At 34.3% G+C, this 18,418-nt stretch overlaps 1 protein-coding gene across 5 annotated transcripts in view; it reads left to right on the top strand.

The window, feature by feature from the left end:
- FGF12 (fibroblast growth factor 12) overlaps positions 1–18,418 on the top strand; it is a 766,619-nt gene that overhangs the window by 693,941 nt on the left and 54,260 nt on the right. For all 5 annotated transcript variants that reach the window (XM_053710232.1, XM_053710233.1, XM_053710231.1 and 2 more), the window contains one exon: positions 15,865–16,063. In XM_053710232.1, coding sequence (XP_053566207.1) covers positions 15,865–16,063 — 199 coding nt within the window. The remainder of the gene's footprint in view (positions 1–15,864; positions 16,064–18,418) is intronic.

Consider the following 18,418-nt stretch of genomic DNA (forward strand, 5'->3'; position numbering starts at 1 on the left):
TATTATTTCAGATGATTTAAAACTTAGTAAACAATGTAGTAATGCAGCGAGTAAGGCTAGCAGAATGCTTGGATGTATTGGTAGAGGTATTTGCAGCAGAAATAGTAAGGTTCTTATGCCACTTTATAGATCATTAGTTAGGCCTCATCTTGAGTATTGTGTGCAGTTCTGGAGGCCATATCTTCAGAAGGATATTAACAAACTTGAATCTGTGCAAAGGAGGGCTACCAAAATGGTACATGGTCTAAAAAATAAAACTTACCAGGATAGGCTCAATGACCTAAATATGTATAGCTTAGAGGAGAGAAGGGAAAGAGGTGATATGATAGCAACTTTCAAGTACATTAAAGGGTTTAGTAAAACTGAGGCTGTGGGTATTTTACATAAAATGGAAAATTCAAGAACAAGGGGTCATGAGCTCAAGCTAAAGGGTAGTAGATTCAGGAGTAATTTGAGGAAGCACTTCTTTACAGAAAGAGTGATTGATTTATGGAATAAACTTCCTCAAGAGGTAGTAGCAACAAACACTGTGGGGGACTTTAAAAATGCATGGGACAAGCATAGGGCTATCCTACGAACTAGATAAGTTTATACTGTTAGGTAAGGTCGGGCAGACTTGCTGGGCCTATGGCTCTTATCTGCCGTCAATATCTATGTTTCTATGTTTCTATGAGTCCACATAAAAACGAATTAATGGGTCAAAAGTTACAGTATAGATAGACCTTTGACTCAAAATCAAGTTAATATATTCTAACATTGCACTATAAGACTAAATATCGGTGGACAATTTTTACATCCCCTATAGTAACTCTACATTATATTAAGTGATATGTTTCCAACCATTTGGTCAAAGACATGTTCTATACATAAAAATATAAACTCTGAAAAGTCATCCACATTTACTTCCAAGACACAATAATATATGAAGAAAGGGAGGGGAGAAGTGAAAAAACACAAATAAATAGAAAAATGTATTATATAAGTATCTCCCTCTTACCCCTCCCCACCCCCGTCTCCCCCAAAATAAACATCTTGTTAAATTAAATTTAAATATTACAATGTATTTTTTTATAAACATACATTGTGGGGTCAGCAATAACAATGTTAGATAGATCTTTCAAATAGAATAAATATAATATAGTCCAGTGCTATAATGAAACTCCAAGTACCTGAAGACAATTTCAACATCCACCAGAAGTATGAATGGCCACCAATAAACAACTTTAACACCCACAATATAAAAAAGGGGGAGGAAAACAGTGCGTACATTATTAGCGTTGCATTGATTATAATTTTTCTATACTGGATTACCATCATTCCCTTATCACAGATTACATATGTTATAAATAACTAGTAAGTAATTTCATAAAGTAACCGGGGAACAAATAAAGAATCACCCAGCAGCTAATTATGATGTCCCTTTTGTAGGTGATGAGAGAGATTTATTCTTAGCCTGTCTAGATCTAGGTGCCAATGGTTGCCACTCTGGGCCCAACACCCGTAGCTGCAATGTCTCGTTTGTCTGAGATGATGTAGAATTTGTGCTTGATTGTAAGAGATATAATCTCTGCAAAAGCTAGCTTGCTAGGGTAAAGATATAACAAATTGCTGTCTCTCTTTAGTAACAAAGAGGCATACTGGATATTGCAATCAATATTTTAGTCTTTTATCTATGAGAATTTTAGGAAATTCTGCATAAACTCAGCAATCATGTAGACAGAGAATGTAAAGGCTGGTCTGGAAATATTTGTAAGGTTTGAAACTTACTAGAAAATTAAGAGCTGGCAAGAGCTTTTTTCTCAGAATGTATAATGTAACCTCATTATTATGTCTCTTGGTTTATCATTAGATAGGTATCTTTATCTTACAACTCTATGGACCCTGACTATTAGCCTTAAGGCCTCCCTAAACTGCTCTTGCTTATACTAGTTCAAGTCCTGGGGCAGTATTGATTCTGGGATACCCCGTTTCCTGATGTTATTTCATTTGGACCTGTCCTCTTGGGCAGCCATTTGTTTTCTCCATAACTGATATCTGTTCTGCTAGCTTTTGTGAATAGGATACCAAACTGGCATAAGCTACAACTAGGTCTTCTTGCTTGCATTTTAGTCCATCTGTGCGCTCTCCGATTTATACAATATCTTTGTTTAAATCAGATAAAAACATTTAGAGAGAGAATCTTGATAAGTAGCTCATAGGGCCTTAATAGAATATATTAAACTATTTGATGTTATCCTAAAAGCCTCAGAGCCTGAGTCTTTTGACAAAATTTGTTGATTGGTATTAATAGCAATAGAGCTAATTGAATCTGAGAGATCGTCATCTTAGCACCTTGTGAATTTGTTAATGGCTGGTGAAAATGGTCTTTTAAATTAGCCCCAATCACATTACAAACCAATACACATGGATCAGCAATTTTCTGTATCTATTTTTTTAATCTATATACTGTAGATTTATGCATGACACACAGTTAAATGGCTTAACTCAAATCAGTAAACCGACTTTTTGATGATGGGGAGATTGTGTTTGTAGGATTACACTTAAAAGGACAGTAAACACCTAGTAATCTGCTGTGTTGCTTTATAATAACATATCAGGCAAGTCATAATGTTTTTAAAACAAATTAACCACCTTTTTACTGTAATTCTTTTTCAATAGCCAAACTCCAACCACCTTTTGCCTTATTAATAGGATCCAATCTGAGCTTTAGTCTGCTGACAACATCTAGCCAGTGTCTTAAAATTAGTATAAAATTAATTGTTTTGCAGCTGTTATCTGATAAAGACAACTATATATACAAAGCTCAAGGTGTTTACTTACCCATTAAGGGTTTTTACTTGAGAGGACCATGTTGCAGGATTATTTTTAAGTGAGGGTTTTTCCAGAGTAAGGTATCATTTAAGGGGTTTCAAGTTAAAGCTGGGGAATAATTGTGAAAGGGGTTTAATAGTGAGGATTATCATGTATGGAAGGTTTAGACTTTGAGGTTTACCTGTGGTTCGGAAATCATGTAGATGAGATTTATTGTTAAGGCTTGGTTAATCAATGTGTGGATTGTGAAGTGGGGGATTAATGGATAGAAGTTGTTAAGTGTTTAGAGCTTGACGTGTTTGAAAAGAGGAATTACATGAAGGGACTTTTCCAGTGGGGCAATGGCATGGGGTTTGTCCTGGGTGTTGAGTATTGTGGTTGAGCATTGCATAGAGGGTCAAGCTAATTTAGTGGAGCCGTTAGCAGTTAAGGTTAATTGGATAGTAATCACTTTGAGATTATAATATAAAATGTTCAGTTATGTGTAATTCACATTATACTAACATAATGGTCACTACTTGCCTTGTTGTCTGCAGACTTAAAGGGACATTATACACTCATTTTTTCTTTGCATAAATGTTTTGTAGATGATCTATTTATATAGCCCATAGGTTGTTTTTTTTAAAAATAAATGCATAGTTTTGCTTATTTTTAAATAACATTGCTCTGATTTTCAGACTCCTAACCAAGCCCCAAAGTTTTATTTGAATACCGTCAGCTACCTTCTCCAGCTTGCTCCTGTTTGTGTAAATGGTCTTTTCATATGCAAAAGAAGTGGGAGGGGGGGAGTGTCTTATTTCCCACTTGCAGTGGGCTTTCCAACTACCTTTTCAACAGAGCCAAACTGACAGCTTCTAAGTACGTTTTTAAACAGTTTTATACTGGATTTTTATATTAGTATCTGTGCATCTTATTCTTTATAGTAGTGTCTATTACATGCAGTTATATGAAAATGAGCGTATACTGTCCCTTTAAGCCCAGATTGGCTACTCCAAATAAGCCAAATTTTGGTAAGAGTTTGGCTACTGAAAATCAAGATGTTATTTTGTTATAAAAACATTAATACTTCTCTAGTATGTTATTCTCTAGCAACACAATGGAATTGTATGAAGTGCAGCATGTATGTTTTATTGCAGTTTGGCTAGGTCACATTTAGCACTAAGCAGTTGCTTATATAAAATAGAAAACATTGCGAAATGTATTATTCATCTATTTAAATGATTTTTAACTTTTTATATATTTTTTACACTACATTTGTGCAGTATCGTTTACTTCCTGTCAGAGCCCTACTAGGAGGAGGAGGCCTTTGCAGAAAGGTTTATTGTAGGGGTGGGTGAATGTTTTGTAACATTCGAAAAATGTTATTAAGAAGAAGGACAGAGAAAGTGAAGCATATTGGGCACACTTTGTTGGGGGTCAAAACCAATGCTGTGAGTAGTGTGGTGTGTCGTGTATTGGTTTAAAACTTAACTTTTACTTCAAATATATTTTGTAAAAAAAGAGTGGAGTTATCCACCAGTAAGAATAAAATGACAAACAAAATAAAAGATGTGTCCGAGTGATACTCGGTACACAAGAGCTCCTCTCAGGTGTGATACAGTGATCAGTCTGTATCACAGAGTCCGGTGTATAGCTTGAACAATAATTGTCAGTGTCCTCACCTATACGTTTAAACTTATATTTAGAGTACCATTATCATCAGTGGTATTAATAAATATATTACTTCATTCTTGTTTGTTGGAAGCTTCCTTATCACACATTGATTTTCTATACGATTAATAGAGTATTATATCTGTTGGTTCATTTGTATGTGGATGTATACCACACAGTACACTATAGATATATATGTTCAGGGTGTTTGAAGTAAATAAGGATATATTTATCTTTATACTATTCCACTTAGAGTTTCCCAATAGCCCAGATTTACCATTAATTATGTTGTAGGGTGTTCCCCCAAATTAAAGAAATAAGGGTAAGACTGAGGGAATATGTGACTCTAGTTATATTAGGTCCGCATTAGGTCTGATTTTATAAAAGAATATAAGCAACGGTAAGCCTGCCTGTTGTATTCCACTATCATAAGACTACCCGTAGTCTAAATCAATCAAGTAATATTATGCCAACATTCGCTTATTCAGGCATACACTAATAATATTGTAATGGAATAGTTTCCAGATTAAGTGGTACCACGAGAGTTTTAACTATAATAATAGCCTAAGTCTGAGCATATCGCTCCAACAGAGTAGGGCTGAAAACAGCCTGAGTAAGTAATTTTCTAGGCCTCTGAAAAAGCAGTTGCGAAACGCGCGTCAGGCGTTTGCACTGCTCCTCTCTCACAAGTCCGGTTGTTTATAGCTTTAATTGTTGGCCTCTTTTAGGCACCTTATCCTTCCCCTTAAAAAACTTAGAAACTTAAACTATTGTTAAACTTAAATAATTTTAGCCTAGAAAATTACTTACTCAGGCTGTTTTCAGCCCTACTCTGTTGGAGCGATATGCTCAGACTTAGGCTATTATTATAGTTAAAACTCTCGTGGTACCACTTAATCTGGAAACTATTCCATTACAATATTATTAGTGTATGCCTGAATAAGCGAATGTTGGCATAATATTACTTGATTGATTTAGACTACGGGTAGTCTTATGATAGTGGAATACAACAGGCAGGCTTACCGTTGCTTATATTCTTTTATAAAATCAGACCTAATGCGGACCTAATATAACTAGAGTCACATATTCCTTCAGTCTTACCCTTATTTCTTTAATTTGGGGGAACACCCTACAATATAATTAATGGTAAATCTGGGCTATTGGGAAACTCTAAGTGGAATAGTATAAAGATAAATATATCCTTATTTACTTCAAACACCCTGAACATATATATCTATAGTGTACTGTGTGGTATACATCCACATACAAATGAACCAACAGATATAATACTCTATTAATCGTATAGAAAATCAATGTGTGATAAGGAAGCTTCCAACAAACAAGAATGAAGTAATATATTTATTAATACCACTGATGATAATGGTACTCTTAATATAAGTTTAAACGTATAGGTGAGGACACTGACAATTATTGTTCAAGCTATACACCGGACTCTGTGATACAGACTGATCACTGTATCACACCTGAGAGGAGCTCCTGTGTACCGAGTATCACTCGGACACATCTTTTATTTTGTTTGTCATTTTATTCTTACTGGTGGATAACTCCACTCTTTTTTTACAAAATATATTTGAAGTAAAAGTTAAGTTTTAAACCAATACACAACACACCACACTACTCACAGCATTGGTTTTGACCCCCAACAAAGTGTGCCCAATATGCTTCACTTTCTCTGTCCTTCTTCTTAATAACATTTTGCACTATTTGGCATAAGGCACTACCTATTGTTAACACCTAGGTTTGTATCAATAGGTTATCTAGGGTCAATCCCATTTTCCCCCCCTCTCTCCCTAGAGGCCATAGGGAATCCATAAATAAACATTCGAAAAATGAAACAAATTTTAACACATTCATTTATTCGTTTTGAACGTTGTACAACATTCTAACATTTGTTTAATGGAAAAGTATTTCTAATGCTATCTTTTAAAGTAATATTCAATTAAATGTTTTCTAATTTAAATATTGCATAATTTGAATCGAATTATGCAATTTTCGAAATAGAAAAATTTGAATCAATATATTTGTATCTTTTATGTATTAATTTACTAAATTCCCTACCACATGAACTATTGAACTTCTGAATAGTATTTGTTAAATCAAATGTTACATTCGAAATTTCAAATGCGTATATATTAGATCTAATTGCGAATGTTTGAAAACTAAAGTAACATTCCAAAACCGGAAATAAAATGAAATTACTGAATTTTAATGGATTTTCTCACTTAACATTTGATTGTCCGAAATAAATGTCCACATGACTATTTGTTCTACCTAACTAATTGCACTTTCCCCACATTCGCCCATCCCTAGTTTATCTTAGCCTGATGTCATAAAACGCCTAGGCTAGTAAATAGACTAGATAACAGGGAGTCAGATTTGCTCATGCCCAGAACTGACAGAGTAAAAAATGAAAATCCTCTGCTCTTATCACACTGGGGAAGGGCTACTCTGAGAATTTCTAAGTGCTCATTTTTCAAGATATCGAGTAATTTGTTTGCTGTTTTTTACACAATATGTTCCTTTTACATTTATTTTGATTTAACATATTTGTTTTTACCAAATGACCACCGTTTACTATCCCTTAGAGTTATACTACTGTAATTATATTACATTTTTATGAAATGTACGTAACATATTGCTGATAACTGTACAACTGCAATTTATTAGGAAATCAGAAACTTTTCTTACTTTATCGGTGGCGGATTGTCTTCCTCAAACATGGTCAGTAGATTTTAGGAGAGGCACTGAATCTAACTACCAGGATAATTAATAGGGTCGGGGAAGTATGTGGAGGCTAGAGGTGGGAGAGAGAGGGAAGGGTTGTGTTTGTTTTTATTTACTTCATTGTTTTGTCTGGTTATATTCTGCTTTTAATTTGATGATTTATGTATTATTTATTTTTTATGTCTGTAAGATAAATGGTTTTCAATGGATTCATAATGTGAAAATCTAAATATTATTGTTTTTTGTTATGTATTGCAAAATAACTGGGGGGGGGGGGAAAGAAAAAAAATCAATAAAAGCCAGTGTACCAATGTGTGCACTGAATTGAAAAAAACAACATATTGCTGATAACAATGTGTGAATATATTGCAGCAGTACAAATGGAATGCTATACAGTTTCTAAATGTTTGTGTAGCATTTTATTTGTATGGTTTGATTTAGATCTACCACATTGGCAGATTAGAAAATATATGCAGTAAATAAGATTGTAACATAAATACTGTTTTTTTTTCTAATATGTGTATTAAAAGTGCTAAACGTTTCATCCTATGAATATAATGTCATGGCTGTTTGTTTCACTCTGTCTTAAACGTTTCTTAAACGTTTCGGCTTTAAGCTGTGGGGTCAATTTATTAAATGCCGGGCGGACAAGATTCACTGTAGCGAATCGTGTCTGCCCAGCATCGCTAAATGCCGACTAAATGTTGACATTTAACATTGCACAAGCATTTCTTGTGCAATACTTGTGCAATGCCGTCCACTGCCAATCGGCTGCTAGCAGGGGTGTCAATCATTGCAGTCCGCCATAGAATTTAAGGAGCAGCGGTCTTAAGACCGCTGCTTCTTAACTTCTGTTTCTGGCAAGCTGGAAACTACGGGGGTAGATAGCGGCATCCACTGCTTATTAAATCTACCCCATGAGCTCCAACTCTTGCATGTAAAATTATAGAATTAATTGGTCTTTACCAATGTTGGCGCCATAGGCAAATTTAGAAGGCACATGAGGAAAAAGGGCAGACATGAGTAGTAGATGACAATTAGTTCTCCGATCTGATAGCCATCTTACTGTAATTACAAAATCATGAAAAATAAACAAATAAAACTTCAACTTTATTGCTAACTTTATAGACATTAAAGGGACAGGAAACCCCAAAATTTTCTTTCATGATTTGGATAGAACATATAACTTTCCAATTTACTCCCATTATCAAATTTGTGTCATTATCTCATTATCCTTTGCTGAAGGAACAGCATTGCACTACTTGCTACCTGCTAGCTCCCACTAGTGTAGGGTATGTGCGTATTCATTTTCAACAAGGGATAAAAAGGGAACAAAGCATATTTGAAAATAGAAGTGAATTTAAAAGTGCCTTAAGATGACATGCTCTATCTGAATCATGCACGTTTAATTTTTACTTTCCTATCCCTTTAAACAGAGATACAATGTGCTATTAATGCTGAATCTAGCTAAATAGTTATTTTAAATAATCTATCTGGCTGTGTCTTTTACCTTGATTGCATATGATTTTCTGAATAGTGCTATTACAATTTTATTAATCAATTAAAATAGTTGAAATTGGCTCCCAAAATAAGAACATTTTGCATTAAGGTATAAGATACATTTGTATACAACTCAAATAAACTAAAGTTAATTTGTAGCTAGCAATTTAAACAATTATCAGTTAAGCAATTCTAAGAATCATAAAATTAAATTAGTTATTCCACTAGGAAAGCTGAACATTTATTTGTTGCTTAATTTCTATTACTTAAGAATTAACACCAATAAAGGCTTGAGTGTTAAAAATAGCTGTCTTCATATAAACAGTGCAATAAACTTTAGCAAACAGATCATAAAAGCACGACTGCTCAGTCTTTTTATTTTCTTTCAACTACCAGGATGCAGCATTGGTTTATTGTTCTTTGCTTGTATTTTTTATTTTAATTATTATGAAGGTGAAAACATGTAATATTTAGCAAAATGCGTCTCTAAAAATATAGAATATGTTATTGTTTTGTTGTCTTGTAAAGAAATGGAAGCATTATGTTTTTTTATTGTTTTTTCTTAAACTTACAAATAAATTTACATGTAAATAAGCATCAACTACCTAATAAATTATTTAGAAAATATAGAAATGTAAATAAACCATATAGATTGACATTTTAGAATCTTTTATAATTAAGATAGAGCATGCAATTTTGATTTTATAATTTTTTATTGGTGATCCAGTTTGGGGTACAAAAAAAAGAATGAGGTTTAAAGCAATGATTACATAATAGGGGATACACTACAATCAAGCTTTTAAAATCAAGAAGTAAAAAAAAAACAGTAAAGAACAAAATGCAAGACCTTATTCCAGGTCTCCTTGTAAATATATACATAAGAGCATGCAATTTTAAGCAACTTTCTAATTTACTCCTATTTTCAATTTTACTTCATTCTCTTGGTATCTTTATTTGAAAAAGCAGGAATGAAAGTTTAGGAGCCGGACCATTTTTGATTCAGGACCCTGGATAGTGCTTGCCAATCAGCAATCAGTACCTAGGTTCTGAACCTAAAATAGGCTGGCTCTTAACTTTCATTCCTGCTTTTTCAATTAAAGATACCAAGAGAACGAAGAAAAATTGAGTGAGAGAGAGAAAAAAAAAGAAACATCTTCACTTGCCTCCGGGCTTTGTTTATATATAGTCACATAGAACTCACATTTGTAGAAGGGATGGAGTTATTTATGGGGTTTCTTTGCCTTCTTTTCTCTCTCTCTTTTATCTCAGGTAAATATTTATTTATTTTAGCTCGGTAGTTATTAAATAGTTAATAACTATTTAGTAACTATTCTACCTAGTTAAAATAAATACACACTTGCCTGTAAAATAAAAATAAACCCTAAGCTAGATACAATGTAACTATTAGTTATATTGTAGCTAGCTTAGGGTTTATTTTATAGGTAAGTATTTAGTTTTAAATATGAATTATTTAGTTATTAATTGTAGGTTTTATTTAGATTTCTTTTAATTATATTTAAGTTAGTTGGTGTTAGGGTTAGACTTAGGTATAGGGGTTAATAAATATAGTATAGTGGTGGCGACGTTGGGGCGGCAGATTAGGGGTTAATAAATGTAGGTAGGTGGCGGCGATGTTAGGCACAGCAGATTAGGGGCTAATAATATTTAACTAATGTTTGCGATGCTGGAGTGCGGCGGTTTAGGGGTTAATATGTTTATTATAGTGGCGGCGATGTCCAGAGCGGAAGATTAGGGGTTAATAAGTATAATGTAGGTGTTGGCGATGTCGGGGGCGGCAGATTAGTGGTTAATAAGTGTAAGATTAGGGGTGTTTAGACTCGGGGTTCATGTTAGGGTGTTACATAAAAAAACATAAAATGTGTTTCCCCATAGGAATCAATGGGGCTGCGTTACGGAGCTTTACGCTGCTTTTTTGCAGGTGTTTTCTCAGCCGGCTCTCCCCATTGATGTCTATGGGAAAATACAGCCAGCTCACCGCTGACTTAAGCAGCGCTGGTATTGAAGTGCGGTATGGAGCTCAATTTTGCTCTACGCTCACTTCTTGTCTTTTAATGCCGGGTTTATTAAAACCTGTAATACCAGCGCTGTAGGTAAGTGAGCGGTGACAATAACGTGCAAGTTAGTACTGCATCCCTCATAATGCAAAAATCGTAATCTAGCCATATGTCTGCATTTTTCATTAGTCTTCCTTGAGTACAAGTACCAGTGCACAATTACAAGTCCCTATGTAAGTAAAATGTTATGGTGGGAAATTCAAAACAAATAATGAGACCCCTTAATAATTTGTCCGATAGTAGAGAATAGTATTACATCATATATTCAGTGATAAACATGCAATCACAAAGTAAATAATCCAATAAAGTCAATTTATCCAGAAGGGGGGTGCTAACTGTCCGTAGTTAATGAAAGGAAACCGGAAAGAAAACTGACAGCATACTAGCACTCTTAAGATATTATATATATTAGTATTGGTATGAGACAACGAAGATCACCTAAATCAGGGATCGAATAAAAACATAGCATTTAATGAGGATAATTAAAATAATGTGAGTGCATTAAAGCTTGGATTACAAATTGTACATAGGGTGACAACATCCACTGAAATAATCTAGTATTATATAAAACCGCAAACCACACAGCTCAGTGCAAACCAAAATCGCTCATAATTTGCAAAGCAAATTACCTACAAAGGGGGATTGACCCCGCCACAATGTAACTAAAAAATTCAATATATGCTAAAGATGCGAGTGGGGACAACATCGACCATTATAGTTTGACAATTGGTTCATTTTGGGCTCATACCCAACAGCATACCGTAGTCACACAGAGCCGTGCTTACTCCTGCTCCATATTGCATTTTTTAGTTACATTGTGGCGGGGTCAATCCCCCTTTTTAGGTAATTTCCTTTGCAAATTATGAGTGATTTTGGTTTGCACTGAGCTATGTGGTTAGCGGTTTTATATAGTACTAGATTATTTCAGTGGATGTTGTCACCCTATGTATAATTTTTAATCCAAGTTTTAATGCACTCACTTTGCACTCACATTATTTTAATTATCCTCATTAAATGTTATGTTTTATTAGATCCCTGATTTAGGCGATCTTCCTTGTCTCATACCAATACTTTTCTATATAATATCTTAAGAGTGCTAGTATACTGTCACTTTTCTTTCCGGTTTGCTTTCAAGTCCCTATGCACAATCATGTTCAGCAAATATGTCTGTTAGATGAATACTCCTCACAACCCAAATAAATGTCTTTAAATGTATTACTTAAAGGAGTTGGTTTTTAATTCTACTGTAAGGAAAATAGGAGTGGAAATACTAAGTGATAATGAAATTCATATATTTCTGTCCCCTTTTTAAAATTTTGATTGTAAAGTTATATGCATAAATCTAAGTGAACAACAATGTGTGAATAACAAGAACAATACTGAATAGATGAATCTGCTTGATAAAGTTAAACTGGCAAGCACAAACAAGTAGCAGAAGAAAGCAGTACATACAACTAAAGTATGAAGAAGAGAAAAAGGAAAAGAAAACAGTACAGAGGAAGAGAGGGAGAATCTTCTGTGCCAATGTTTCTATACCCAATAGTGTATGCCCTTTGCAGCGTGTGCTGGTTATAAAAAGATAGTAACTTGCTGGCCAAAATGAGTCCTTCAAACATTTAAATTCCTTTCTTTAATTCTACAGTGTCTCTTTAAATTATCTTTGAAAAAGGTTCCAAAGGATGCTGTTGTTGCCAGTTCAGTATAATTAATTATATTCTGTCTTTATATTGTTGTGACCTCTGTGCATTATTTTGCACTTACTGGCATTACTGTTTCACATCTTTCAAATCTTGCTAAATCATTAATCATTCTGTCTGTCCCTTCTGGAATGTCAGCCCTGTTATATATGTTTGTGCCATCTGCAAGAAAGGTAAACCTTTTCTTCCAGATCACTAATAAAGATAATAAATAGCACTGGTTCTAGTCCAGATCCCTAAGGTATTTCACTGGTAACCCGTTATTCCTATACATTTGTTCTATTAACTCAATCCTTCAAACATCTTAGAGCTTAATTCTCAACATTTCAAAGATGAACACTCCTGAAAGGTGGATAGACAAATGGGGAGGAAGAGAGAGCAAGGGAACATTTACATTGATTCTGTTCAACAAAGAAATGCTTAGTATTCTGCTCAGACCAAACTAGCTGATTAATTCAAGTTAAGGATGTTGGCATCTGGCATTGACTGCAAGCCTATCATCAGTTTTCATAGTGAGGACTCTATATATACCGTATATGCCTCCACTTCCAATTAGTTTAAGGACCTTCTACAATATATAATTAACCATTTACAATATATTGCAGCTAATACATATTAAATTGCTTTAAGAGAATGAAAGGAGGGTTGTCTATATTTAAAATAAGCTAAGGGTTTTTAGCTCTACAAGTTAAACAAGTGTTTTGTATATCACTAAATCACTACCTGTTTTTATATCAAACATTTTTATGTTTCCTGTATATGGATAGTAACAACAAAATTGAATGAAAAAATAAACTAAATTATATTTTTATCTCTGAGTCTTGATTATTGTTTAAGGAGATTGCCTTACATTTTAGTGGTAGTGTAGTTTTTACTATATTAAATGCCTCAGAAAATGTTCATATATAAAGATTGGGCACAATTTGATAAAAATAATATAAGGCAAATAGCCATGAATGTACATAAGGGTTAAGGTCCTGACGAGTGTGTGGGGAGATGAGTGTGCAACATTGTTGCTTTTGGCTAGAAGGGGTTTAGGCTTATCTTTTAAGAGCTGAACAGTAAATTCAATCCCTCTTTCTGCTTGGATCCTTGAAGCTTTCCCTTTCTTCCCACTCTATTTTAAAAGCGGCAATCATTAGCCTAAATAATCAATATGGTGGTCCAGTAGGCATCCAAGATTTGATGAGGGTTATGCGACCCATTTCTGTTAGTCCAAGGACGGTCATTATTAACTCTCCAGGTGTTCAACATGCTGTGTGAATAGTTGACCCTGGTACTACTGGTCTGGAATGATGGATCAGCACACCAGTGCAGGTGGTTGGTCTGGGCCCATGGAGCAGGACGAGAAGAGGTTGAGTGACGGCTAATTTCGGGCAGGGTTGATGTCCTCAGATGTGCTTTTGGGGGTTCCTTGTCTGAGTTGCCTTGTGATGAGAACTCCTTATGCCATAATCTGCATGTAGCTGAGCTCCACTCATTTCCTGCATCTCGGGCATGACCCATCTTTCTGTTAAGGGGTTACTGTTATATATGCAGTGTGTGTATATATATATATATATATATATATATATACAGTGTGTATATATATATATATACTGTATATATAGTACCCGATTTCCTTCCGCCCCCTGATAATTTGTTGATTGTGTTGCCATTGTGTTCTTGTGTTCTAGAATAAATGTGACCTTTATGTCTTACACCCATTCTGGTTTATGTCTGGTCATTATTGGGGTCTAGTCAAATGTAAGTTAATGCAGTATCTTAGTACAGTTTATAGGGGTAGTTATTTCTATCCACCTCACGCGGATAGGGCATTTAATCCCTTATGGAAATTACATTAGAAAGTTTCTGAAAACTGCATGCTGTATCTGAAGTCACTGCTGGCTAAGCGCTTTCAATGGTACTTTATACAGCAAAAGTTTTCTTACTAATTGGTTAGCCATATATTGCAAATGTTTGTGTTGGCCTCATTTTATAAGGATGCAGATAGCTAAATATGACAGTTTCAGTTACAAGATATGTTCAAAAATACACAGTTTTCTACTTAAAAGCAGTCTGTGGTTATACAGTAATTCTCCATACATATGACTAAAACAGATCTCCTTTATAAATAAGAATAATATATTGTTTGTTTTTATTTACTACTCAAGAAAACCAGCTAGTGAGACTGCTTATTATAACATTGAAATGAGGACTATAAGTATTGTTTATTTTAATACATAATAGATAAATTCATAACCAACACACTGCGTATGCTCTGCATCGTATTTATAGCCAGGCTGACAAAAAATATGTAACTGTTCAGCACTTTGGGATACATATGATAACCTTATTGTCCAAATATTCTAGTAGATTCATTATGAGATACAGAGAGATCTTATAGCCCTATCATATTTGGGGAGGGGGGATTTTTAACTTATTTTCACAACAGTAAATGTCTTATGCCGGATATATTTAGCTGAGAGTATAAGCAATTTGATCATAAAATACCCAACATATTGTGCACACATTATAAGAAATGTTTTAAATAGTACCAAACATTTAATGTATGTACTTTAGACTTGCTGACAACATTATAATGGCTTAAAGGGACAGTCAAGTCAAAATTAAACGTTCATGATTCAGATAGGGCATGCAATTTTAAACAACTTTACAATTTACTTTTATCATCAAATTTTCTTAGTTCTCTTGGTATTTTTTGTTGAAAGCTAAACCTAGGTAGGCTCATAAACTGATTTCTAAGCCGTTAACATTGTGCTCAGTCCCATGTAGTTATGAGTCAGCACTGATAAGCTTAAACATGTCTGTCAAATAACTGCGATAAGGTGGCAGTCTGTACAGGCTTAGATACAACGTAATCACAGAGATAAAACGTGTTTTAATATAATTTTCGGAAAGTGCAAAAAAAGGGATTATCTATATTTTTAAACAGTAAAAGTTTTCAAGTAGACTGTCTCTTTAAGATAATATTTTTCCAAGAAACAAATAAAATGAAAGGGTAGTAAATACTATTAATGTGATATTGAAAGAGCATTCTTATATTGCAAAACTTCAGTATTGGTCTTCTGTAAATGTTGCAGATGGTGCCATTGCGCTGCAGTGCACAATCCTCTTATCAGCTATGCATTGGCTGCAGGTGCGCTCTTAGCCAATCTGATAGAGGTCAGTGGAAAATGCGAACTGTGCCTATTTAAGGAAAGAATGCTATTTTCAAATGTTCCTTATTTACAAAATATTACTATGTTCTTTTGCTATATGAAATACATGACAGCAGTACAAAATGCATTTTTTTTTGTCTATTTTTCTGCCACATGCAACAATGAGTTTGCAGTATTTAACATCTGGACTAACACTTATTTTCTTGTTGTTTTTTTCCCCATCAGGAAACTTTTACCCCAGAATGCAAGTTTAAGGAATCTGTGTTTGAAAATTACTATGTCATCTACTCTTCAACTCTTTATCGGCAGCAAGTATCTGGGCGTCAATGGTTCCTGGGACTCAATAAGGAAGGTGAAATCATGAAAGGCAACAGAGTGAAAAAGACCAAACCATCATCACATTTTGTACCAAAACCTATAGAAGGTAAGATGTTTATGCTTACCTTGCTATCTGCAAATGGATTTGATCAAACACATAACATTTTTTTACAGAATTCTGCTAAGTATATACCCAATGCTAAAACAAAATATAAAAAGTATAATTCTTGCAGTATAAGCATTCTTTAAAACAGTCAGACTATAAACATCTACAGTGATGTGAGTTCAGACAGATAAAACTGTTTTTATAGTCTATGACCAAATTAAAAGTGACGCGCTAAATATTTTTTCACTTGTGCGCTAACACCATTAAAAGAAATCAGTGGAGCGTGCTTTTAGAAGACAAACCTAACACTTATCGCTTGTGCGCTAATCTGACACCATGTTAGACCAATTGCTCTAAATCCAAGGTATTAATGAATATTTCACATTCCAATGTTCTTCACATAGAAGAAAATCTTTTTAATTAATATATATATATATATATATATATATATATATATATATATATATATATATCTGAAGTAGCGAAAAAAGCACTCAATGGATTTATATAAAATTTTACTTTTAATACCTTACAAGTGAAACACCGGTTCCTTTCTCAAATGCAATATACAGTACTTTCATTATTTTTTTTGTCCCCTTTTCCTGTAATTCCATACTGAAATTGTAATCTTTTCAGTTCCTGTTAGAAATGGAAGTACAGAACACTGTTGTATTCCACACAGTCATTGGCTGCACACTCTAGTGACTTATTTATAACTGTCCCTAATTGGCCACAGCAGAGAATGTAACCTAAGTTACAACATGGCAGCTCCCATTGTTTATATAGACACGAACAAGTTACACTTAGTTTGTCAATTTTTAAACAGCTAATGAAAATTTAAAAAATGCATCTACATGGTATTCTAAGACTAATCTTTTCTTTGAATGATTCATTCTATCCAGAATTTTGTTTAGTGTTTAGTGTTGGAAACAGTCTTCAGACATTTTGGTCCATATTTATATGATAGCATCAGGCAGTTGCTGCAAATTTGTCGGCTGCACATTCATGATGCAAATCTTCCATTCCACCACATCCCAAAGGTGCTCTATTGGATTGAGATCTGGTGACTGTGGAGGCCATTGGAGTATAGTGAACTCATTGTCATGTTTGAGATTATTTGAGCTTTGGGACATGGTGTATTATCCTGCTGGAAGTAGCCATCAGAAGTTGGGTACACTGACTGTAGTTGTAAAGGAATGGACATGGTCAGCATCAATACTCCAGTAGGCTGTGGCGTTTAAACAATGCTTAATTGGTACTAAGGGGCCCAAAGTGTGCCAAGAAAATATCCCCCACACCATTACACCACCACCACCAGCCTGAACCGTTCATACAAGGCAGGATGGATCCATGCTTTCATGTTGTTTACGTCAATGTTGCTGCTGAAATCGAGACTCATCAGACCAGGCAATGTTTTTCAAAGCTTCTATTGTCTAATTTTGGTGAGCCCGTGTGAATTGTAGCCTCAGTTTCCTGTTCTTAGCTGACAGAAGTGGAACCTGATGTGGTCTTCTGCTGCTGTAGCCCATCTGCTTCAAGGTTCAACGTGTTTTGCGATTCTCTGTAATACTGTTGTTTTGTGATGGCTGTGCATGAAAATCCCAGTAGATCAGCAGTTTTTGAAATACTCAGACCAGCCTGTCTGGCACCAACAACCATGCCACGTTCAAAGTCACTTAAATCCCCATTCTTCCCCATTCTGATGCTCGGTTTGAACTTCAGCAAGTCGTTTTCACCCTATCTAGATGCCTAAATGCACTGAGTTGCTGCCATGTGATTGGCTGATTAGCAATTTGTGTTACCAAGCAATTGAACAGGTGCACCTAATAAAGTGGTCGATGAGTGTATGTGTGTGTGTATACATATATATTTATATATATATATATATATATATATATATATATATACTTCAAAATAATCATGCCCACACTCTCCATTTAAATAATCACACACTTTCAATCATCATGATGATTAAAAGTGTGTGATTATTCAAACGGAGAGTGCGGGCATGATTATTTTGAAGTAGGTAAGAGTTTAACCCAGAGCACCCCGGAAGCTGTATTTTGACATTTTGAGTGCTGATCTATATATGTAAATATAATATGTGTGTATATATTTAAGTGTTCACATGTGTGTGTGTGTGTATGTATGTATATATAAAAATATATATATGTGTATATATATATATATATATATATATATATATTCACATTCCAAGTTAAAAATGATATAGAAAATTAGTTACTATTAGAGAATTCAATTCAACTGCATATACTTCTCAAATTTAAATAATTTAGTATAAATATCAATGCTTACTTAATGAGAAATGTGGAACTGCTTTTTTCAACTAATTAC

This window comes from Bombina bombina, chromosome 4, assembly GCF_027579735.1.
Source record: "Bombina bombina isolate aBomBom1 chromosome 4, aBomBom1.pri, whole genome shotgun sequence".
Classification (NCBI taxonomy): Eukaryota; Metazoa; Chordata; class Amphibia; order Anura; family Bombinatoridae; genus Bombina; species Bombina bombina.